Genomic DNA, 25,232 nt, shown 5'->3' with positions numbered 1-25,232 from the left:
CCCCTCCAGTCGGTATATTGATCCTAAAATCTACCACTATATTTTTGTAGTGCACGTTGATATTATGCTCCTTGATCAATCCCCTCATAGGCCAGGAGGAACTATGTTGTTGTACCCAGGGTAAACATCCCCCGCGAAAGGCACCACAAGTGTTTAATGGACAATGCAAAATTTGGATCTTTTGTAATGCCACGGGTGGCATTGTCTCATCATGTTTCCACTCTTTTATGTGTTTTGGATCCGCTTATCATGACCATATCTATTGGATATGGAACGCTCTGCACAAAGTTAGCGTATGACTCATCCACCATCTCTCACCAATTTCTCAACATCGCATTGCCATAGGAAAACTAGCTAGCCATTACCATGAAACAATGGCATCGCACGAACGATGAAGTAGCGACCATTACATTAGCGACATCAAGAGCAAGCAGACATTGATAATGGTTTGTACAGTTTGGAAGCAAAAAATGACTCAACTATAAGGCAACGATGAAAGTATGGTGGGAGATAACAGTTCTTGCATGCAGAAGAGGAATCAACCAAAGATGACATAATAAAAAACGACACATTGTCATTTTCATATTGGATCAATTTTCATATTGGATCAGTGCAAAACGATCACATAATGCACGCGCAAGTTACATGTCATGAATCGCGGCCATCACAATGACTCAATTGTAAGGCAGTGAAGATGTGCGCAGTTTCCAAAAATATGAAATGGATGCAAGCATGATACTAATAGCATGACATAAATCCTGTGGATTTTCAATCTCAGGCGGCAGAGTTATAAGAAGAAAAAAGTGGAGGGGCAAGCCAGATGGGGGAAAAGTAGTCCTAGGGGTAGGATTATACGAAGAAAGACTAGAAAAACAAAAATTGAAATTTTGAAAAAGAAGATCCAATATGGATATTTCAATTGCAGAAAATAAAAAGAGGAGGATACATTCAAAATTCTCTTTTTGAGATTCTCAATTAACATTAGAATGACACTAGGAAAAATGGTCCAAATAATTTTGATAATAGTTCCATGAACAACCCTTTGCGGGATTAGATTAGTTTGCTCCTTCAAATGCCATAAAGTGCGAACCAACATCCGTGATACGAAACCACAATCAGAATGAGGAAGAAAAAGGCATCGTCTATCTATCCTCTAAAGCATGGATTAATCTTTGATGTGTCCACCCAAACTTTTGACCCACACAGAGATGGTCCTACCGTGTGCACCCATGCAAATGTACCCAGGAAGAGCCACAACATCAAAATCTAGGGCTGCGATTCAGTCCCTTGTGGCTTCAATGCGAATCAATGGCCCAGAGACGTCGGATGGGCCTCAACGCCCACCCTCCCTAGTCCCCCCCCCCCCACGTGATCCTCCGCCTGCCTCTTGCGCACGGCGCAGCTATCGAGCGTCTCCGGCTCGAATCGCAGTCCCCTTTCTTTTTTCCTTTGTTTTTCCTCCCCTCTCCTCTCTTTTTTTCGCTATGACCGTCACATAGATCTCTTGCCGTCCTGCGCCACCATCTCGCCCTCCCTACTCGCTCACTCGCGTCACACGCCCATACCGCCCGTCGCGGCCACCCTCGCCCACGCCAGCTGCCACCGCACGCCTCGGCGTACGTGAGGTGGGCACCGTTGTGCCCTCCGGCCAGCGCCGCTCGCCCATGCCAAACGACGCGGAGGCTGAAGCGGTCGAGCGCAAGCTGCTCGCCCATGCAGAGCTCAGTGCTCCTGACTCCTCCTCGACGCTCCTAACTCCTCCTTGTTGCTTGCCGCTGCCGGGCCCTTCACCTTTTCAGATTTCTGCTGGCCCCTTTCCCCTTCTCCTTCCCCGACCGCCGTCGACCCCCCTTCCTCGATGCGTCGCCGGCCCAAGGTACTAAATCTGCCCCTACTGCCGCCTCTTCTCCATCCAAACCCTAATCCTGGACCCTCCTCCTCCTTCCGATGCAACGACGGTGGCCAAGTGTGTGGGGCTTGCGTTCCTGGAGGCCGGTGCCTCCTTGACGAATGTGAGGAACCCACGCCGGATCCTACGATGCTCCGCCCACCGAGCGACTCCTGCGGCCAACCTGCAAGTGGCCCCTAAAGACGAAGAGAAGATGCTGCTATATTGCTACATGGATCTGTTGTGCCCCCAAATTGGTACGATGCTGGATACATGGATCATTTCTGTGTTTTTGATTTATTGGTTTGGATGCAGGGAAGATGACCAGAGTGGTAGGATGGCCTTACCTCAGGGCAGGAGGAGCACTTGTCAGTTCAGGGGAAGAGGGCCATACAAGTGGGAGCTTATTTTGAAGCTCTCTTCGAAAAGATACAATTATGCCATCTGAATTTGAATTTGATGGATGGTTAATATAATATTTCTAAGTTTTAAAATTGCTTACATGTGGCCATTAGCCCATAATGGAAAACACTTCACGCCTTCGCATATCGAGAGAGGGCCTGTGAAGGTAATTGAAGAAGATGGAGTGAGGAGCTAGAGTTCTATAGGCCTATACGGCCTATGCACGTGAAAAGAGTACAAGGGACATGAGCCAATGGTGAAAACTGGAAAAAAAATAATCCCGCCAATAATACATGAGATGTGTACGTACCATTGAATTACGTACGTACCATTGAACGAAATTACAGCTGGCCAGATAGAAGCTATTTCCTTATTTTATGAGTAAAGTCCACTAGCGGTCCTCAAACTTGCGCAGCTGTGTCATGCCGGTCCCCGAACTCGCAAAACGGGCGTTTAGGTGCCTAATCACTGTTCTGGTGCCACTGCAGTCCAACCAGACGCGTGGAGATTAAGCAAATAACCACTTGGGCGTCATTAACCTCGTTAGATGGCATGCTGGGCGCCGTTAGCCGTCATCCATCGTTGCCGGCGCGGCTGCATGTTCCCAGGGCCGCCGCCGCCTCAACAGATACATAAGGGAAGCAGAATATAATTGCAATCGCAGCAGCATAGTTGGCAGATTAGGCACATGTTAACAAGCAACAAAAGCACCATAGTAGAAAGAATAGCCAGTACATGACATGAACTAGCATCTTAACAGTTTGATGCTTACCAACTCCTAACAAAAGTATATGAGCATCTTAACAGTTTGATGCTTACAAACTCCTAGCTGTTGCATATGAGCATCTTAACAGTTTGATGCTTACAAAAGTTTAGGCACATGACAAAAGACACAACAGCAATGTGATTACTAACTCCTAAAGGGTGGCCACATTTGAAGTGCTTGTCCCTTCACATTGCTGGTTTGCAGATTTCTTTGTAGTCCTTGGCTTCTTTGTAGGAGGTGGCTTCTTTGTTGCAGGTGGCCTCTTCCTAGCCGTTGCTGCTGCCCTCCCAGTCTTGGTGCTTGTAGTCAGTGTTTGTGGCCTCTGGACAGGTTGGTTTGACAGTATGAACTGACTGTCAGGTAAAGGTCCCAGTGCCTGTGACTGCATTGTAGTTGTGGTCTGTTGTGACAACATTTCATCTAGCAAGGCACATCAACAGATTCTTGTGTGATGGCCAACAAAAGACAAGTCATGAAATGTAAAAGAGGTTTGGGGTTGGACCAGATAACTTAGAACAGATTCTTGTGTGACACCATTTGCAGCTCACCTGGTTAACTGGTTGGAGCAGCTCCTCCTCTATAGTTTGGTGCACTTCTTCAGTCTCTGGATCCAGTGAAGCAACGAGTTGAGCAGCCTTCTCAGCCTCCCTTTGTTGTTGTGCTTGTGCAAGGGCAACCATTTTTTTAGCCTCCACAGAAGTGAAACCCTGCTTTTTAAGTTTGCAACCTCCACTATTGTTGTTAGCTTCTGAACAGTGGCTGCAATGTATTGTGACCCCATGCTTGGAAAATTTTGGTCCATCTTTCCCTTGTACCTCATGTGGTTGCTTCTTCTTGACTTGGGTGGCCTGCCTACCTTCTTCTCATACACTGGAGGTGACACAGTTGGACCATTCACATGTTCCCACTCACTCTTGTCTCTGCAAGGCCAAATACTGAACTGATATGCATTTTTGAAAGTATCAACAGAATAACAGCCTGGGAGCACACTTTCTGGTTGGATCCTCTCATGCCTCAAGCAAGCAATTGCATGGCAACAGGGCACTCCAGTTAGTTGCCACCTTCTACAGTCACAAAGTCTGGGCAATTATGTTAACAATGTGATTGTACTCCCTAATTTGTACCTGAAACACTCCATTTCCAGAAGGTAAAGCATAGAACAAGTTGGCAAATTCAGCATTCCTATTCAATTTTCCTCTAATCTTAGGACAGAACCTACTAGCAAAGCCCTCAGCCTCCTTTTGTTTGTTGTAATGCCTTGTCATGAGCTGAGTCTTTATTCTCTCAAACATACTGAGTATAGGGAGTTCTCTTGCTTCCAGTATATACTTGTTGAAGACCACACAATTATTGTTAAGCAGTATATCACACTTAGGGAATTCAGAGAATAAGCCCTTACCCATGTTTTGGAGTCCATTTTCTGTAGCCATTTGTGAGCATCCTTGCTCAGAACTTTCATCCTATACATATTTCTGTTGAACTGTTGAACTGAAGATGACCTTGCACATGCCCATAGTTGGTTCTTCAATATCTCCCCCTTGAACTTTTCCTGAAAGTTAGAATAGAGGTGTCTGACACAAAACCTATGTTCTGATTCAGGAAATAGCTTTTTCACAGCTGGAATCAGTCCCTGCACATAAAGAAACATCAATCAATGATGAAAAACATCTAAATGACCTGCACATAAACAAATATCAATTACTGGACGGACTCATATTTACCTTCTGCTTATCAGTCATGATGGTCCAAGGATATGTGTTATCTATTCCAAGTTCATCCTTCAAAGTTTGTAAGAACCATTCCCAAGAAGCAAATGACTCAATCTCAACAACAGCCATTGCAATGGGGAAAATACAATCATTTGGATCCATTCCCACATCTGTCAATAGTTGTCCTCCAAATTTTGTCTTGATATGACACCCATCAAGACAAATAATAGGTCTACACCTAGCCATAAAACCCCTTTTACAGGCATCCAAAGCCATGAAGCAAGTACTGAACAGGTTTCCTGCTAGGTTGAGGTAAAATGAGCTGCTAGGATTGCTTGTCCTCACCTCTTGTACATAGTCCCAGAGACTGTCATACTGTTTGATCTCATCACCATGTATGACCTTCATAACCAGCCTTCTTGCCCTAGCTACCTTACTCCTTGATGGTGTCAAGTTCCAGTCCTTTTGAATTGTTCTACCAAAGCTGGTAATACTCATCTTCTCATTAGCTCTGAAAGAATAAATGTACTTCTCTACAAGCCATTTAGAGGTGCATCTCCTTAACACCCACTCTTTCTGACAGTTATGAGTTGGGTAGCATGTCTTCACAACAAAAGAGTTCACCCTGTTGTCCTATGATGCATGTAAATTCCATTGGAATCCTTCTGCACAATGAGCCCAAACTCTTCTCTTATCATTTCTGGGCATCTTGATTTCTACTCTGTTCTTCACACTATATTCAGTAATAGCAGCTCTGACACTCTCAACTGATGGAAACACAAGCCCAACAGAAAAAGTTGGGTTCCTCATGTCCTCCGGATTCCAAGAATTGAATCTCATTCTCTCTTCTCCTTCACCATCTGACTCAGGAAGATCCAAGCCTTCATCCTCTGTGTCAACATCATCCACCACTGGAGCATTTTCTCTGACCTCGACAGCCTGCAACTAGCTTCCCTTGGCCTTCTTGTTTCGTTTCTTCACTGGAACAACCAAGGGTACTTCATCTTCGAACAAGTTTTCATCTCCATCACTAATATCATTATCACAGTCAATGAAATCTTGCTCTTCAGACTCAGGTTCTTCGTACTCAGGTTGTTGGCTGGGTCCACCTTACTCTACTCTGCCTTTTTTTCAGATCAGTGTAGAACACAGGTAATTTCCTTGCTGGGTTTTTCTCTACATGGATCTTTTGTGGACTCAAAACCTTAGGCAACTCATTAACAGGATTGAAAACAACATCATCCCAGTCAACATTACTATTCAAATAGTCTGCATGATCAACATAGACAACCAGATTTGAAACCTTATGAACTACACTGACCATTACATTGGTGTCTTCATCTGATGCAATTATCCTCAATCCATCACTAAGATCTTTCCCTGGTAACAACCAATAGAACTTCAAGTCTTTCACACTGTCATAGCCTACTAGTTGACAGAAATCCTCAAACCACAAAGCAGACCATGTATCACATTCAATCCAGTCAAACCAGTCAACTTTCTCATCAACATATGACCTAAGATGACCAAACCCAACAAAAAAATACTCCATGATGTAACTCAATAGTGAATGCATCAAGATCACTACCTACATTATTGACAGAAATCCACACAGTACATGAGAACATGTCGAACCCTCGCTAATAACACCATAAACAACAATCCACGCCACAATAACCATTCTAGGGTTCCACTAAAGCCTGCAACTACGAAGCCTATCCAGAAACCAAGAAAATAGCAAGGAGGAAAGGACGAGGAACTCACTGTACGCCGGTGGCTCTTCCACCTTCCGTCGCAATCGCGGCGGCATCCTTTATCCTAGCAGCTGCGGTCACCTCCAATGTGGCTGCCTTCGGCCCGCGCTCCACTTCTCTGAGATCTGGTCGCCAACTGAAGCCGCCGATCTCTGCCGCCGACCTCACCTCAAATTTGCCTCCGCCGCCTCCGAGGAGATGAACAGTCGAGGAGTCATGGGGAAGGGGAGACGAATGGTTTGGCCAAACTAACGGCCCCAAACAGCGTCCGACGGTTAATGACGCCCAGGGGGTAATTTGCATAATCTCCACGCACGTCGGCACCCGGTTAGACTACAGTGGCACTAGAACAGTGATTAGGCACCTAAACGCCTGTTTTGCGAATTCAGAGACCGGCATGACACAGCTGCGCAAGTTTGAGGACCGCCAGTGGACTTTACTCTTATTTTATTCCTTACGGGATGAACGCACGCCCTCAAAATAAACGGAGAGCAGCGGAAACAATTCAAGCAAAGCCGCATCTAATGACACTTCAAATTTTACAACAGGTTTTTACAGCACCGTCACAGGCAGCCTTGTACAAAAAGAACCGCCCTTGTTACCAGAAAAGGATGCGACAGAAATTTCAACATCTACCCGCAGTTGATTCCAATTAACATAAAAGATAACAGACACCTTTCCGACATCGAGTATAGGCAAAAAGAACCATTCTATTTCTTTTCCTGGATAAATGGATTTTGTTTAGTCTCTCAACTAGCCATTGTTACAACACGACAGCCTCTATCAATGGTATTATACGGGCTTGACAGAGATCCAAACTGCGCAACCACCACATAAAAAGAAGAAACATCTGGTGTTGCTAAGAGGGCACTAACAGGGAAGTGTAAATGAACAAACCTACCAAAATCAAGGCAAGGCATCATGCAACAATTTCCCCTCAGGTACAGCCAAATGTTTGTTTTGTTTATCCCGTTCTCATCTCTGCCTATTTAGTATTTACAGTTTCAATCATTCTTTGTGTGCTCGGCATTCTCATTGTTAGTGGCCGGCACAGCAGCACCACGCTGAACCATTTGCAACTGGATTTGTAACATCTGTGAAGAAGAGGTATAACTTATGAGTTTTGTTGGATATTGTTCGATAATAGCAATATAAACGAAAGGAAGCCATGCATTATGTTTAGCATGTCATTGCAAACAAAGGTGAAAGCAAGAACCAAAAAACATGCATGGATGAATGCAACAATATAAGTAGTTATCGAATGCTAATTTCCAAGGGGATCATTCACAGCTTGGGCAAATTCACAGATGACAATCTGGCAGCAATGCTTCAAAGGTCATGAACTTTAACTACTACAGTAGAATGCAGATGGCAATCAAGATTGTTCAAAAGGCTAATAACAATACCCCCACTGTTTTATAGGAATCAATGGTAACTAACTTGCATTCTTAGGCACTGCATATTTGTGCACCATGACAAGCAGACTGGACATACCCAGTGCAACCCACTCTCTCTAATGCACAATCATGCAAACTATCATGTGAATGAACCATTAGATAGATGCGAGTTGAGTGGACAGATTATGAGGTCTGTACAGGGTAGCTCTCATTAAGTTTTTCCAAGCTAATTGTGTGATCCAGAAGCTATCCATCCCTATCTCATGTACACAAGTCACCACAAATCTAATCTAATGGTACACATGAAGATCAGTCAGTATGCTTTGCTTGCTTGCACCCAAAGATGAGCGTGCAATAGAAATATCTAAAATGTTATGCCATATAAGTAGTCAATGTACACCTATTTAGCTCCTTGTAGCTCATACGCCACATTTGTTGGTCACATCATGGAGTATATGCAGAAAGATTATTTGTGCTTTTGGGAATCAAGATTCTTTCTTACCTCTATCTGACTCTTTATAAAGTTTTCTTGTGCCCTCTGCAGTGAATTTTCAAGATCCCTGGTGATTGTTCCTGAACCCATGGCACCATGTGCATTAAAAGGCAGAGGTGCGAAACCATCGCTGGTGTTCTGGAACTGCAGTTCTTGGTCTTTCTGTGATTGATTGGAGCTACTTGCTTCAAATTGTGGTGTACTTGATGTAGACTGTGAAGGACCTGACCTGATTGGTTGAATACGACATACTTAATATTATGCTTTATGTTATAACAAAAGACCCTACTTTTATCCTATCAATATAATAATAATTAAATACGGTGAACAAGGTGAGCATCGTTAACCACCATATTGAGAAGAATATATGTAAGAAAAAATATGAAAAGCTTTGTGTCTAGACTGTTCCAAAACATACCTATTTAGGATGTTTGCTGGAGGATAAGCAAAAGATCTTCCATATAAAGAAGCCGCTGCTGCTGCAGCTTCAAGCTTTGCTTGGCGTCTGCTCATGTTGTCACCCACTGCTCCTTCTGAGGCTGGAGTACCAGTACCTGCAGCTCCTTTTTCTCAAATCAAATCAGCAACCAGAATAGAACTGATTACACAGTGCAGTGCTCACTGATAAGTAAGATTAAAATTGGAATATACAACAACAAAGCCTTTTAGTCTCAAGCAGGTTGGGGTAGTCTAGAAGATTAAAATCAGAAATAACTATGTGGCACAAGAATCAGATCAATAAAATGAGCCTAACCAGGCTGAACTCCAGGTTGAGCTCCATGTTGTCGGGCTGATGCAGCACGTCCATTATCTGGGGGGATGATTGGAGCTCTGCACGTGGGGCAAGTGTGCTGGCGCTCTAGCCATGACCTTAGACAATGCACATGGAACAGATGCCCACAAAGCAGCTTCTTTGCTGTAGTCATCTCCTCACGGCAAATAATACATGTAGCGTCACTCCTGAATACAGTAAAATGTAAATCACGACAATTTTTATAATGGAGTCAACTAAATAGTGCCAATGGAGCAGTATAAAACTCACGCATTGAGCTCCTCTGCTGTAGCATCTGGAAAACGTTCATTCATGTTGGAAGTGATTTTTCTGTAGCGTACATAATCTGCAACACGAATTTTGAAGTTGCGGAAGGTCTCATATAGCTCACGAATCAAGTGCAGCGGGACACCGTAGTTCCTGATATCAGTAAACGGATCAATAGCCATAGTTTTACACTATAGAGGTGCAGTACCATAATAACAACACTTACAGGAAGATAGCTATGAAGAAGAGCATGTATAGTGATAAGTGCACAAGGTCACTGATGAGTTCCAAGTAAAATGTGTACACTGCCTTTTTCTCCCATTGACCTTCCATTAGCATGTCACTGATATAGAATACATACTTCACAAATGTTGATACTGTGGATGTTGCCAGTATCATATACCTGAAACCACGTTAGAGCTATAAATGAGTATTTTGAATCTTGAAATAATACATTAAGAAATAATTTCCAGGCATTTAGAAATCAGAACAATAGTATCATATCTCAAGGCCATATTAGGGTTAGCCAATGGGGTTGTAACCTTTCCCAGAAGACACGCCCCTTGCTTTGGAAGCAACAAGCAAAGAAGAATGTCTATAGCTGGAGCCTGGAATTTCATGGTAAATGGGCCTAATATTTTACAGTGCTATCACTTAAAGTATTGTTCGAACCAAAACAGACATATCTACACAAGTTGTTAGACTAACATCTTGTAATATAGTAGCAAGAACAGATTAGTAACCTTGAGATGGTTGAGGTGGTGAACCTCTGATCCTAAGAAATATTCACAGCTTACTAATTAGTACATACAACAAGCGACTAAAAAAAGCAACTACTGTAAATCTGGCATTATTCGAATGGTTTTGGTTAAAGCTGAGTGCAAACGATGCTACACAAAATGAGCAACTCCAACCAACACCTTATTCAACCCCCCTATCCCATTTTTGAGACTCCAAATGTAAAAAATCATCTCCAACCGATCCCTCATCCAAACCCCGACTCTCATCCACTCCTAGATGTAGGAGCTCCTACTCGAGCTCTCATCCAACTGCGCCACCAACTGCCGCAACTCACACCACGGCTCAAAAACCTCCCAATCGAGGCAGCCACCGCGCTGCCGACTACCTCCCACCGAGCCCAGCACCAACGCAAGGATGCCCCCATCACCGGACGTAGAATCGAGTAGGGAGAGGGGTAGGAGCTGCCATCCACACTAGCGATGACCACCCCCCCCCCCCCCCAAGGCCCACCAGCTTGTGTTGTAGAAGCATCGGAGACGCTCTGCCCCGTGCCACTGCTCCCAGGCGGTCACGCACTTCCTCCTGCACGGGCCTCCCGCTCAGCAGCTGCTTGCGCCTGCAGGGGCTCCGCTCCAGCCTTTCCTGCCCAAGCTAGCTTGCTGGATTGGCATCAGTGGCTGCTTGCCGGAGTGTGAGAGAGAGACATACATGAAGGAGGGATTCATCGATCATTTAGGGGTCCTTTGGTTCGTGGGTGAACCGCAGGGAGAGCGAAGGAAAATTTCCTCAGGAACGAGCTGACGCCATCATCCCTTTGGGAGCGCAGAAAACATTCCGGAGGAATCGCAGAGGGAAAGGATTGGCTCTCACTGTACACGCAGGAAACGAAAAATCCACGGCGACTTCATGTTCCCCGCCTGGGGAAGGAAACAAGTGCCCGGCGGCGGAGGCACGGGGAAAGAAAAGGAAGAGGAAAGGAAACGGGTGCCTTCCTATTCCTGCGCCGGCTCTTTCCTATTCCTATCCTACGTTTTACCAGCGAGCCAAAGAGGGCCTTACTTTTTGTGTCTTCTTATCAATTTTTTACGTATTTTCTTAAATCATGCACATTTAATTCATCTGACTATGTATGAACAACTTGTCGCAAATATTACCATTTGCATATAAAATGGCTAACTTGTTAGTTAAAAGATATAGATAAAATAAAGGTGTGTGTGAGAAGTAGGGAGGCAAATGAGAGATTGGTTGGAGTGCATAGAGAAGTAGGGGGCTGCAATATGGATGAGAGACCCTCATATGACAGAGTAGGGGCCCAAATTTGAGAGATTGGTTGGAGATGCTCAAGGATGCATTACATAAGAGATTGGTTGGAGATGCTCAAGGATGCATTACGTAAGAATTACTAAGACATTTGTGGTAGGCTTGGTACAATACAATGCAACTACAAAAGGAGACTACATGGACATAATAACATGTAGTACTTCTCCCATTAGCTTGGGAATTGTTGTTTCAGTGTTTGTTCATCATAATCAATCTCTACCCCTACTCAAATTTGCGAAAGAGGACAAATTACTGTAGTGTGGTAGTGCCTCACATTGATACAGTGATAATGTGAAAACAGAAACACAGATACATCTCAAGAGTTTCCGTGTGCACAAGGCCGCGAAAAGAAAGGTGTTTCAGGATAAATAAGAGCTGAAATTGAGCTTACTCAAAGGAGAAGAAGATGGCAACTGACGCCTCCCGCTTGTCTATGAGCGACCTGAGCGAGTTCGACAGGAAGAGGCAGTCGACAATGAGCAGGAACGCCATGAAGGAGACGATCCTTATGTGCGAGAGCATGGGCACGGAGGGCGTGGTCTCGATGTACTCGACCCTCTTCTGTGCCAGCCAGTGCAGCGCCTTGACGAGGAGCAGCGCAGCGACCATGGCGAGGAAGGAGACGGAGAAGTCCTGGCGGAAGATGGTGACTGCGAAGAGGATCTCGACGACCTCCCGCCAGGACTGCTCGTTGAGGCGCTCGACCTCGGCCTCCCGGAGCGAGCCCAGGAAAAGGCGCTTGACGAGCTGCCAGGCGACGCACATGGCGACGAGGCCAGTGTTGAGGAGCAGCACGAAGCAGATCTTGGAGGTGGAGAGGTAGACCATCGCCGGGTAAAACTGCTCCCGGCTGCTGAAGGCGTAGTACACCGCCGACGCGGTCGCCAGCAGGCTGAACGCCGCGTACGTCTGAAGACGGATCATCTTCGCCTCCGGCGCCGACGCCGCCCGCAGAAAATTCCCCCCAACAAAAATTTCCGCAACAGAATCGCACCGCACCACCTCTGGATCAGATCGCCTAGAACAAGCAATCCAAATTACTCTGCAAAATAGTAAAAAAAAATCTCCAAAATCAGCGCGCGATCGAAACCCTAGGTGTTGCATCAGATCGGGAGCGCCAGTGCGATGTCAGCCGCTCACCCGGATCACCTCACCGACGCGAGGCGCGGAGAAGGTCGGCGGCTCTACGAGAGGTCCGACGGGGACACCATGTCGGAGAGGCTTCGACTCGATCAAGGTGGATAAGCCGCCGCTGCAATTTTGGGAGAAGAGGGTTTGGAATTTCCTTTTCTTTTCTTTTTTTTCCCTCGTTCGATTTTTAATTTTCTTTTTTTCGTGGAAACGGAGTTCCCGGCCGGAAGAAGAGAGGTGTAAGCCTGAGAGATGGTGACTAGGCGTGTGGCGTGGGTGATGGACGGCGGTGGGGCGCCGTTTTGTGGTGGAACTGGAATTGGACGGCTGTGGCGTGGGCGCGGAGCCGCGGACTTGCGGCGTCCACGGATGGCGTGGCTTCCGCCAATGAGTGGCCTCCACGTGTACGAGAAACGTGGAGGATGGCCAGAGGGGGCCTATTTGTAATTGCTTCACCTATTACAAATCCAAGAGTTATTAAGTTCAAAAAAATTACAAATCCATGAGTCCATTCAGACATCGACACATTCTCTAATTAAAACACTATTATTTTAATTAAAAAAATTATATATTAAGATATATTGCTTCCGTTTCAAATTATTAGCCGACTTACTGACTAGTAGCAAAATATATATATATCTAGAAAAATCAAGAAGATTAATAATTTGAAACTGGAGGAGTAATTGCATGTATGAACCCACTAATTAAAAGGCAACATACACGCTTTGTCATAATGGCCTTTTCAAGACAGTGGCTTTTCCGGCCCAAGAAATGACCTAGAGCGGAGTTCGACGATAAAACTTTTGCACGGTCAGAGCGAGATGCCGAGGCTTGCTACCCGGCTGTAGGCGCCCACGCCAGCGGCGCACGGGATTCGCTGTAGCCACCGACGGGTGTCGAGACGGGGCTGTAGGACGGACGGCCGCGGAGTGGCGTCGCGCAACGGCAGCAACGCGCCAACGTGAGCGTCTGAGCGGGACTACAAGGGGGGGTGGATGATAAACTGCCAAAGTTGGCAGCGGCATCTGGTGGCAAAAAGACGCAGTGTTGGGCTGGGGCGCTAGGCTGAACCACTTAAGAGGCCGCAGCCCACTCGACCGAACGGCCCGCCACAAAGTCCTCTAGCCCAACGCTCTAATGGCCCAATCTGAGTCTCGCGACTCTCGACGGTAGAGGACCGTCGTCCTCGCTTTCGGGGGCGCCGTTGTCCCGTCATGAGCCCCTGACGGAGTAGAGAACGGGGGATATTGTCAGCACTCACGAACCGGAGGAAGCATCTATTACTATGGGCCGCCACACCAAAAAGCCTAGTGTCTGTCTTGGCGCGAATGGGTTCGCTACATGTGCTTGCGCGCACATATCAGGCCCAACCCATTTAAACCAAAGAGAGTCGTTAGTTAAATACTGAGTGCGTGCGAGGAGAAAGGGTATCGAACAACTTATACGAACTCTTACTCTTTTCTCAAATAACCTATTCTGCGGAAGCCAATTCTCTATTCTCTTATGTTTTTTTATGTTTTTCAGATCTATTCTTTTTTCTTCTTCCCCCTACCTCTACTGTTAATAGATATACTCTGGATCTCATCTAGAGGGACCTAGGGCGGCCGCCCTGGCTCGCCCTAGTGGTGGCTCCGCCCCTGTTTCAAGATGATATGCATTGTAGTTTTGATTGGAATAAGATATGGAGGATGAATGTGGCAAATAAGGTTAAGGTTTTCATATGGCAATTGGCTCATAATGCCCTGCCAACAAATTGCAACATCACCATCAGCCCAATTTGTCATAGATTTGATGAAGACGTGGGGCACTATCTTCTCAAATGCAAGAGCATGCGCCAATGCTTGTTGCTCCTAGACTTGGAGGATGTGAGGATTTCCCTGGTCTATGTGAACTCAGCAATGGAATTTTTGGAGAAGATTTAGGATTATAATAATAATGATATCAAAAAAAATCATTTTACTCCTATGGTGCTGGTGGAATTCGAGGAACTAGACGAATGCCAGCGAACATAAGAAGTGTGCTCAGAAGATAGCAATGATGTCAACTATCACCTAAAGGCCTGAATTTGGGGAATAATCAATGTAAGCATAAGCAAAAAATGGAAGGCTTGTGATGGTGCCTTTTTGACGGAGCCAAGGAGGATGCGGCTGCATTATAAGGGACCGTGACGGACAGGTAATAGCTGCTGGGGTAGGAGCAGAAAATTATCTTTTGAGTGCTCAAACATGCTGAAACAATAGCAGCTTGTATGGAAGGGATGTTGCACGCAGTGTTTCTTGGCATGGAACGCATTATTGTGGAAACTGATGCTGTCAATGTGCTGAATGCTTTAAATGGAATGGGATCCGATAGATCGGTTTTAGGAACTATGTTTAGAGAAATAAGGGCAAAATTTTGGCGTGTAACTCAGTAGCTCATATGCTAGCAGCTATTGGTTTAAATTGTAATCCGCTCAATTTCCTTGCAACCGAGTAAGGCTGGAAGGAAGTCAATCGCCAAGTGCCAAGAAGAGAAAGGCAGGTGACATCACAGCTGTCGCTCCGGGAGTACCATGTGAATGTGCGCCAAAACTAAGGTAATGACTTTATTATGAATAGCCGTACATTTGCACTATTCTACGGCAGCCTAGGTAGACCCCATCACCACGGAACAGTGGCACATGCAAGCAATTTTAAAACTAAAAAAGTTGTAGTTCTTAAACCATCCATCAAATACAAATTCTGATTGCACAATTGTATCTCTTTCGAGGAGATCTTCAAAACAAGATCCCACTTGAATATATTTCGATAATACTTTTCAAAACACATAAATTGTTTTATGTACAATAAAAAATACCAAAATCAATTAGTTAAAATGCTCAATCGATTTGCTAAAGCTGACTATTATTGATCATGCGATCAATATTCACCTACCTAACAAAGTTGTTTATCTTTATCCCCTATTGATACTAAGCATTCTATCTTCACAATATGAACACCAATATCCACTTAACTGAACTCGGGCATACAAAAGCAACATTATGTAAACTCATAAGCAATTTTTGCAAACATCATAAGCAAATTAGAATACACAAAAAAGTATTTTCTCTTAAGAAAAATTATATCATTAAAATATAGTGGTGTGAGATCTTGTTTTGAAGCTTTTATTGAAACAAACACACATGTGTAATCGGATTTTGATTTCGATGCTCGGTGTTGAAACTATGATCTTTTCTATTTTGAAAATTATGTGCATGCATGCTTTTTTTTCTCTCCTTGCCTCTCATATGCATGCACACACCACTGACAGGGTTGCCGTATGACCGGTCCAATTTACGGCCGGACGTAAGTTAGCCGCGTCCCAAAACTAAACCCTTGCGCGTCTCTGTTTCCTGTGTTCACCGACATGAGTGACACAAGTGGCTAGGGGCGCACCCTGGGCCCGAACTAAATGAGGCTAGCAATTATAATTCAGGGTGTGTTTGGCTCTGCGAAAGATATTAGCCAGCCAAACTTCGGCCCAGAAATCGGCCGCCCACGATTTTTTAGAGGAACAGGCAATCACGCCCTGCCCAACCTTTACTCAGGCCTTGTTTGGGGGAGCTTTAGGACTTTTGCTTCTCCAGGAAGCTCCAAAAGCCAAAAGCTCCCCCAAACGGGTCTGCTATTCCCAAAAGTAAAAGCTAGAAAAGGACATTTTACACTAGTAACCGAAAAGCTCATCTACCGCAGCTTCCCGAGCTTCTATGGGCGAACCGATCTTTCATTCTTCCCCATCCCTTCTCCTCCACGCGGTGCTCGACCCTCTCCCCCACCGGCCGCGCCCAGGCCCTTCACCGGCCGATGTCGCCGCGTCCCCCGACTCCTCCTTCGGCCGGAGCTCCACCGCGCCACCATCTCCGGCACGGCTGCTGCTTGGGACATGTGGGGGGCGAGCTCCCCTGAGCGGAGATGGCAGGGTCGAGCTCCGTGGCCGCGGATCAGGGCCGGTGGGGGCGAGCTCCCTAAGCGGAGACGGCAAGGCCAAGCTCCGCGGCCGCAGCTCAGGGCCGGTGGGGGCGAGCTCCCCTTGGGTGGCGCAGCCGGGGCTCGGGGCGAGATCCCAAGCGGCGCGGCCAGGGCCCGAGGCTGGCGGTATGAGTTCCCAGACAGCTGCGGCGGGGTCGACGGGGTCGACCTCCCCTGGGCGGCGCAGCCGGGACTTGTGACCGGTGAGGCGACCTACAGGGGATGAGGTCCCGAGCGGCGCGGCCAAGGCTCCCTCTCGTGCCGGCGGATGCCTCCCCAGCACAAGCGATTTTGAGAATCTCCCCCAAACAGACATGATTTGCTTCTCTGAAAAGCAGCTTCCTAAGGAAACAAGTTGACCTTTTCCATATAGAGCTTTTGGAGAAGCTTAAGCTCCCCCAAACAGGGCCTCAGACAAAGCAAAAATTCATACAGCATCCCGTTCAAGAGAAAGTAAAGCGTTTTAACCAAGCGCAGCATGAGCAGAGTCTAGGCAAGGCTCTCATAGCACCAACAGGCCCAAGCCGGCCAAAAAGACAAAAAAAACTGGGACCGAAACGCAGCCAGAGGCGGAGCCAGAAATTTATTTTTTTCATTATTAAGAGGGGCCAATCATATTAATTTATATAAAAATTTAATCAAATTTTAAATTTCCAATGTAAATTTGGGAACCATAGGGGGCCAGGCCCCTGCCCGCCCCCCTGGCTACGCCCCTGAACGCAGCGGATGGTTCATGCCCAAGAGCCGTCATCCTTCCAGTCCCCCTTCTTCAGCTTCTTCACGAGGAAGCGAGTGCGAGTGGCGTCTCGAGGGCTGCCTCACCACTGCTCCATACCTGGCGCCAGCTCCTCCTGGAACATCGGCTTCCAGTCCACTATACAGAGCCATATTTTCCGCAGAACTGTTTTCACATCTCGCCGGACCTGGTGATTAAAAATGAAATTATTTCTTGTTAGCCAGATTCCCCACAGTATTCCACCAGAGATACTGTTGGTCAAGTTCCAATTCTTTCCGCAAGGCCATTTTCCAGCTAAGGTTCTGTTTAGTTCCCAAATTTTTTTTCTACAATACCCATCACATCGAATTTTCGTACACATACATGAAACATTAAATGCAGTTGAAAAAATAATTAATTATACAGTTCAACTGTAAATGACGAGATAAATTTTTTAAGCCTAATTAGTCCATGATTGGACATTAATTGCCAAATAACAACAAAAGTGCTACAGTACCCAAACCCTTCACGAACTAAACACAGCCTAGCCAGCAAAATTATCAATGTAGCGACCAGAAAATTTTTGAAAGAGGTTCCAGACATACTTAGCTACCACGCAATCAAAGAACAGATGATTGATGGATTCACATTCTAGGCAGAACTGACATTCTAGAGGCTTAAACACACCTCTACGATAAAGGTTGTCCACAGTCATCAACTTATTGTTGGACAGGAGCCATAAGTCCGCCCACGATTTGGCCGTGTCGGGGCACGAAAATAAATTGCACGGAAGTCGCAGGTGCCAAAGCATACCAAATCGTGGCTACTATCCAAACGGCGAGGGTGCCCACACTCAACGGCCAAATTTTTGGCTCGCAAACATGGGCACCAATACAAACAGGCAAACACGCCCTCAATTCATGGTCGCTACCCTTTTCTGCCAGGGACCGGGGTGGTAAAAGAATTATCCTACGCTTCGTCCAGGCTCCATTGGATTGTTGGGTCCGCCATTGCAAGTAGCCATAACTACCATGTTTTTCCTATGAAGCAAAGGATCTTCCACCATGTTCTTCCACCCCATTTTTCACTTGTCGTCATGAAATTTTGCATTCAGAATTATTCAAAAGAATTTTGACCTTAGTCATTGGAGCAAGAGCAATCCAGTGTATAGGTCAACAGAAACGGGTGGATCACAGAACCATAATGACTAGTTTGGATGCACCAGAATGCATGACCGGAATGGTTATTAGCACGAGTTAGATAGCAAGGTGAATTTTCCAGTGGAGTTAAAAAAAAACTTGTTATCGTTTTTTTTTGTTAATACCAGGTTAATGATTACTTTGCCATCAGAAATAGCCTGATCAGCGAGGCTAATTATTACTGATGATTCTTTTACTTGTGCATGCTCTGTGTGTGGACTACTTATCTTTTAGCCATTAATCAGGTGTGGCTCTGTTGGGTTAAGGATGTGCGTTGTATTATTTCGAGTAAAGTGCACTGGCGGTCCTTTAACTTGCGCAGCTGTGTCAAGCCGGTCCCCAAACTCGCAAAACGGGTGTTTAGGTGCCTAATCACTGTTCGGGTTTCACTTTAATCCAAACGGGCGCTGGGACACACATCATTTTGCAATAAGCTCCTTGACTAATCGTGTGCCTCTCTCATTACCCTCACCCCATTCGCCCACGACTGTTCGTGTTCCTCGGCGGCGGAGATGAATCGGAGGCAACAGCGGCAGAGGCGATCGGCGGCATTCGCTGGTGGGTGGAGCTCAGAGAAACGGAGCGCGAGTCAAAGCCAGCCACGCTGCAGGTGCCTGTAACGGCTGATTGGAAGGATGTCGCCACGATTGTGAGGGAGAACGGAAGGTCCGCCGCCATACAGTGAGTCCATCTTCCCTTTCTCCTTATTATTTTCTAGGTTTGTGGATAGTCGTTGTAGTTGTAGGGCTTTAATTTGACGAACTGTGTTGATTTCTGTCAATAATTTAGGTGCTGATAGTGATGCATTCACCATTGAGTTGCACCATGGAGGTTTCTTTGTTGGGCACGGTCATCTTAGATCTTATGTTGATGAGAAAATTGATTGGTTTGACTGAATTGATTGTGATACATGGTCTGCCTTATGGTTTGAGGATATGTTTGAACAACTGGGCTACGATAGTGTGACAGACATTCAGTTTTATTGGTTGTTACCAGGAAAATATCTTAGTGATGGGCTGAGTGTAATTGCAACAGATGAAGATACTAATGTAATGGTCAGTGTAGTTCATAAGGTGAGAAATCTGGTTGTGTTTGCTGATCATGTAGGCAATATGAACAGTGTTGACTGGGATGACTAATGACTATGTTGCTAATCCTGATAATGAGTTGCCTAAGGTTTTGAGTCCACAGAAAGTTGTGTATGAGAAAAAAACCAGCACAAAAGTTACCTGTATTTTATACTGATCCAAAGAAAGGCAGAGTAGACCAAGCTGGACCTAGCCAACAACCTGATGGAGATGAACAACAAGAACCTGATGGAGATGAACAGCAAGAACCTGATGGAGATGAACAACAGGAATTGTTTGACAGTGACTATGATCTTAGTGATGGAGATGATGACTTGTTAGAGGATGCTGTTAACTTGGATGTGCCAAAGGTCAGAGGCAACAAGAAGGCAAAGGGCAGCCAGCTGAAGGCTATTGACATCAGAGTACCTACTACACTAGATGATGATGCAGACACAGAGGATGATGCCCTAGATCTTCCTGAATCCGATGATGAAGGAGAATCGAGAATGAGATTCAATTCTCGGAACCAAGAGGACATGAACAACCCAGCTTTCTTTGTTGGGCTTGTCTTCCCTTCAGTTAAGAGTGTGAGAAAAGCAATTACAGAGTACTCTGTTAGGAACAGAGTGGAAATCAAGCTTCCTAGGAATGATAAAAAAAAGAGTAAGGGCTCACTGTGCAGATGGTTGCCCCTGGAATCTATATGCATCATGGGATAGCAGAGTGAACTCTTTTGTGGTGAAGACATATTATGGAAGACATAACTGCCAGAAAGAGTGAGTTTTGAGGAGATGCACCTCTAGATGGATGGCAGACAAGTACATAGATTCTTTTTAGAGCCAATGAGAAGATGAGCATTACTAATTTTGGTAGAGTCATTCAAAAAGACTGGAACTTGACACCTTCAAGGAGCAAGGTAGCTAGAGCAAGAAGACTGATCATGAAAGTTGTAGAGAGATAGCGAGAGGGGGAAACACCACACACCCATTGTGGGGGGGTGACCTTTCATATATATAGCCGAGACGGCTTGATGTATAAGTAAGAGTCAAGTAGACTTAGAGTACAAGACAAGTCAGACTTAGAGTACAAGACAAGTCAGCTATACATATCTCTAATACCCGCCCGCAGTCTGAGCGGGAGGATCCTGGACGCAAAGACTGGACCTAAAATCAGTAAATAACTGTACAGGCAAGCCTTTGGTCATAATATCCGCGAACTGGTGAGACGACGGAACGCGTAGCACACGAACCTGTCCCAAAGCCACCTGGTCGCGGACGAAGTGAATATCGATCTCTATATGCTTCGTGCGCCGATGATGTACCGGATTTGCTGTCATGTATACAGCACTGACATTATCACAGTAGACAATCGTCGCCGAAGATAGAGGCGCATGACGCTCCTGAAGAAGCTGCCGAAGCCAGCAGGTCTCAGCCACAGCGTGTGCCACAACACGATACTCGGCCTCTGCACTTGAACGAGAGACAGTAGTCTGTCGTTTGGAGGACCAAGACACCAGGTTGTCGCCGAGGAAGACACAGTAGCCCGAAGTAGATCGCCGAGAGTCTGGACAGCCTGCCCAGTCTGCATCTGAGTATGCAGTGAGGGAGGAAACTGGACCAGCACCGATGTGCAAGCCAGTAGACAGCGTACCCTTCACATATCGCAAGATCCGCTTGAGCAACGCCAGATGAGGCTCCCGTGGATCGTGCATGAAGAGGCACACCTGCTGAACAGCGTAGGCAAGGTTGGGGCGCGTTAGTGTCAAGTACTGAAGGGCACCAGCCAGACTCCGATACTGGTGGCGTCGGCCACCGGAGCTCCATCTGTGGCCGACAGCTTGGCACGAGTGTCCACTAGTGTCGACGTGGAGTGACACTCGGCCATGCCGGCGCGCTGGAGGAGATCCACCGCATACTGTCGCTGAGACAGAAAGAGGCCATCCGACGAGCGTGTGACCGAAATCCCGAGGAAGTGATGGAGATCCCCGAGACTGGTCATGGCGAATTCGGAGTGGAGTAGCCCTGTGAGCCGGCGAAGAAGATCCGTCGAGGACGCCGTCAAGATGATGTCGTCGACGTAGAGCAGCAAGTAAGCAGTGGCAGCACTCTCTTTGTAAACAAAGAGAGACGTATCCATAGCCGAGGCTGCGAAGCCAAGGCAACGAATGTATGTGGCGAAATGCTGGTACCACGCCCGAGGTGCCTGCTTGAGCCCATATAATGACTTCTGCAAAAAACAGACATGATCAGGTGCAGTGGGGTCGACGAAGCCGGGCGGCTGCTGGCAGTAGACCGTCTCGTCCAGATGACCATTAAGAAAAGCGTTCTTCACGTCCAGCTGGTGTATAGGCCAAGCGCGAGAAGCGGCGATGCTGAGGACAACCCGAATAGTGGCCGGTTTGACAACCGGACTGAACGTCTCGTCGTAGTCGATGCCGTACTGCTGTGAGAACCCGCGAACGACCCATCTTGCTTTATGGCGAGCAAGAGAGCCGTCGGAGTTGTACTTGTGCTTGAAGATCCATTTGCCGGAGACGACGTTGGCACCAGGTGGTCGAGGAACTAGACGCCAGGTGCCATTGTCAATCAGCGCCTTGTACTCGTCCTCCATCGCGGCACGCCAATTAGGATCGGCGAGGGCACTCCGGTAGTTAGCCGGAAGTGGAGAGGCGTGGACGGCAGAGTACGTCAGACGATCAGCAGGCCCTGGAAGAGAGCCAATCTGTGCCCTCGTCACAACACGACGAGGTGGATCCGGGGGCGGGCGCGGAACAACCACCCGGGGCGAGGACTGGAGAGCCCGCGCCTGAGGGATCGGGGACGGCGAGGTAGTCGTGGACGATCGTCGAGGCGGCAGCGGACCGTTGATGTGCGCTGGAGGCGGGCGACGATTGTAGACGAAACGGAACTCGCATCCCGCAGGGTGCGGCTGGGTCGCAGCCGTGGTCGGAGCAGGAGCCGGTGAACGACCGGCGGCCAGGGCCGGCGTAGGAGCGGGCGAAGGGGCCGGTCTAGGGACCGGCAGAGGCCCGCCAATGGCTGCCGCAGTCGGGAGAACAAGACCGTGTCAGAGAATGGCGGGGTCATCCTCCAGGGTGTCGACCAGATCCCGCCCAGCGACAGGAGCCTGGGAGGGCTCGCTGGTCGCAGGAGGCGAGGGAAAGACGTGACGACGATCCTGCAGGAGAAAATCAAGAGCCTCCGCAGACGACTTTGTAGCCGAAAACGGAAAATTAGTCTCATCAAAAATCACATGACGGGAGACGATCATGCGTCTGGTCGAGAGATCGAGGCAGCGGTAGCCCTTTTGGGAGGAGGGATAACCGATGAACACGCAAGCAGAAGAGCGTGGAGCCAGTTTGTGAGGTGTCGTGGCACTAAGGTTTGTATAGCATAGGCAGCCAAAAACTCGAAGAGAGGAATAGTCTGGCATAGAGCGATGCAGGAGATGATGTGGTATACCGTTACTGATAGATGAGGAGGGCCGCCTGTTGAGCAGGAAAACGGCGGTCGCCAGTGCCTCCATCCTGTAGGCGGGAGGCATAGAAGCATGATACAAGAGGGTGCGCACCATGTTGTTGAGTGTGCGCAACATCCGTTCAGCCTTGCCGTTCTGTGCGGAGGTATAGGGGCACGAGGTGCGAAGCAAGACACCGCGACTAGCAAGGAAGGTAGAAGTGGCGTTGTTGATGAACTCGGTGCCGTTGTCCGCCTGAAAGCACTTGACAGACAAGCTGAACTGGGTATGAGCATAAGCAACAAACTCAACAATATGCCTGTGGACCTCAGATTTATGCCGAAGAGGAAAAGCCCAACAGTAATGTGTGAAATCATTAACCATCACAAGATAGTACTTAAAACCTAAGATGCTAAGCACCGGTGATGTCCAGACATCGCAATGAACGAGTTCAAAGGGGGCAGAAGTGCTAGATGATGAACTAGTAAAGGGCAGACGCGTGTGTTTGCCGAGCTGGCAAGCATTACAAAGACCACGTGCTGCATTATTACATGAAATAGCTGAAATTTTATTAAGTTCACTAATGGCGGCTGGTGCAGGATGGCCAAGACGTGAGTGCCACAGCGAGGACGAAGCAGAGGCGACATGACAGGCGGCTGCGGAGGAGCTGGCGTGGGCGGGTGGAATGGTGTAGAGATCCCCGCCACTATTGCAGCGAAGAATCACGGTCTTGGTCTTCAGATCCTTAATATAGAAGCCAAAAGCGTCAAACTCAACGGAACAGTTATTATCGCGAGTAAGCCGTCGAACAGATAACAGGTTACGAACAAGATGCAGAGCGATAAGAACATTGTTGAGTTGAAAAAGATAATCAGCTATAGGAATACTGGAAGTGCCACGATAAGAAATTGGTATGGAATTTCCATTGCCGACTGTGATGAAGGACGGCGAATGGGCAAGACGGGATAGAAGTATACCGTCGTTGGAGGACATATGAGATGTCGCTCCAGTGTCGAGGACCCAAGGGCTGTTGCGCTGCTCCACCATCTGGTTGAGGGCGGCGATGAGACCCGCCTGGTCCCATGCGCCCATCATGGAAGGGCCTGGTGCAGGGTAGCCGGCAGGCGCTGGCGCAGGAGTCGACACCTGCGGCGGCGCGAAAGTGGTGTGAGCCTGAGGGAAGTGCGCCATGGGAGGGCGCCACTGTTGCTGTGGGCCCCAGGCCCACGGGTTGAAGCAGACCCATGGGCCGGCGGGCAGGGGTCCGCCGCGCGCTCCTCCTTGGGAACCCTGGCCCGTCTGCTGTTGCTACTGCTTGCGGCCGCCGCCGCCGCCACCGTTGCTGCTGCCGCCGTTGCCACCTTTGCCCTTGCCCTTGCCTCTGCCGCCGCCGTGGGGCTGCGAAGCAGGCGAGGACGTCGAGCGGCAGGACGCAGAGGTGCAGGCTGCCGTCGTGGAGGCAGTAAGGGCAGTGTTGGAGGCGACCATGTTGTCGTTGGCGAGGCGACGTTCCTTCAGGCGAAGCATGTTCACTGCCTCGGTGAAGGTTGGTAGTGGCCTCGTGTTGGCGATGATGTCGGCGGTGTTGGCGAGGCGTGGGTTGATGCCGTTCAGCAGGTTGAGCACCAGTTGGCGATCCAAGATGGGGTGGCCGACGTCGCGAAGAGCGTCGGCAGTCTGCTTCAGCTGCGAGGCGTAAGCCTCGATGGGAAGGTCGCCCTGAGACAAGGAGGCGAACTCATGGTTCAGGATGACGGCGCGCGGCTCCTGGTTCGCCTGGAACAGATCACGGATGGCCGTGTAGAGAGCACGGGCGGTCTGAGCTGGCGCCATGGCGAGGTCAAGAACCCCATCGGAGATGGAGCCATACATCCAGCTGCGCACACAAGCGTCCGGCTGATTCCAGGTGGGATCAGTCAGACGGGACGTGATGGTGCCGTCGATGTGTCCTAGAAGGCCGAACTTGCCGCACATGGCGGTGAAGAAGGCGTTCCACTTGTTGTAGTTTGGCAGCCAGAGGTCGAGCTCGATGGGGACGTGGGTCTTGACGTTGACGGAGGCGTACGGGTTGATGAAGACCGGGAGGACGGAGTCGGAGGAGCCGGGCGTCGTGCCGATGCCGGAGCTAGGGCTGGACGCCGACGGGGTGGACGAATATGTCGACAT

At 47.8% G+C, this 25,232-nt stretch overlaps 3 protein-coding genes across 4 annotated transcripts; all 3 read right to left on the bottom strand.

The window, feature by feature from the left end:
• Window positions 1–3,890: 3,890 nt before the first annotated feature.
• On the bottom strand, window positions 3,891–7,019 carry LOC120669819 (protein FAR1-RELATED SEQUENCE 5-like). The gene is made up of 2 exons (XM_039949657.1): window positions 4,778–7,019; window positions 3,891–4,686 (listed from the first exon to the last, which is right to left on the bottom strand). The coding sequence occupies exons 1-2, from the start codon at window positions 5,261–5,263 to the stop codon at window positions 4,333–4,335; spliced, it is 840 nt and encodes a 279-aa protein (XP_039805591.1). The 5' UTR covers window positions 5,264–7,019; the 3' UTR covers window positions 3,891–4,332.
• A 192-nt stretch (window positions 7,020–7,211) lies between these two features.
• LOC120669818 (ERAD-associated E3 ubiquitin-protein ligase HRD1-like) lies at window positions 7,212–12,898 on the bottom strand. Of its 2 annotated transcripts, none has more exons than XM_039949656.1 (8): window positions 12,650–12,898; window positions 11,901–12,551; window positions 9,675–9,851; window positions 9,452–9,601; window positions 9,164–9,369; window positions 8,828–8,963; window positions 8,419–8,638; window positions 7,212–7,613 (listed from the first exon to the last, which is right to left on the bottom strand). In XM_039949656.1, the coding sequence occupies exons 2-8, from the start codon at window positions 12,431–12,433 to the stop codon at window positions 7,524–7,526; spliced, it is 1,512 nt and encodes a 503-aa protein (XP_039805590.1). In that variant the 5' UTR covers window positions 12,434–12,551; window positions 12,650–12,898; the 3' UTR covers window positions 7,212–7,523. The 2 variants fall into 2 exon arrangements, with proteins under 2 accessions (XP_039805590.1, XP_039805588.1); XM_039949654.1 differs by having other exon boundaries at window positions 8,828–8,972; window positions 12,650–12,896.
• Window positions 12,899–23,772: 10,874 nt separating this feature from the next.
• On the bottom strand, window positions 23,773–25,232 carry LOC120669208. Its single transcript, XM_039948997.1, has 2 exons — window positions 24,446–25,232; window positions 23,773–23,810 (listed from the first exon to the last, which is right to left on the bottom strand). Exons 1-2 carry the CDS (start codon window positions 25,230–25,232, stop codon window positions 23,773–23,775), a joined length of 825 nt encoding a protein of 274 aa, XP_039804931.1.

This window comes from Panicum virgatum, chromosome 4N (genome assembly GCF_016808335.1).
Source record: "Panicum virgatum strain AP13 chromosome 4N, P.virgatum_v5, whole genome shotgun sequence".
NCBI classification, from domain to species: Eukaryota; Viridiplantae; Streptophyta; class Magnoliopsida; order Poales; family Poaceae; genus Panicum; species Panicum virgatum.
The sequence above is the reverse complement of the archived record's forward strand: the minus strand, read 5'-3'. Positions and strand labels throughout refer to the sequence as shown.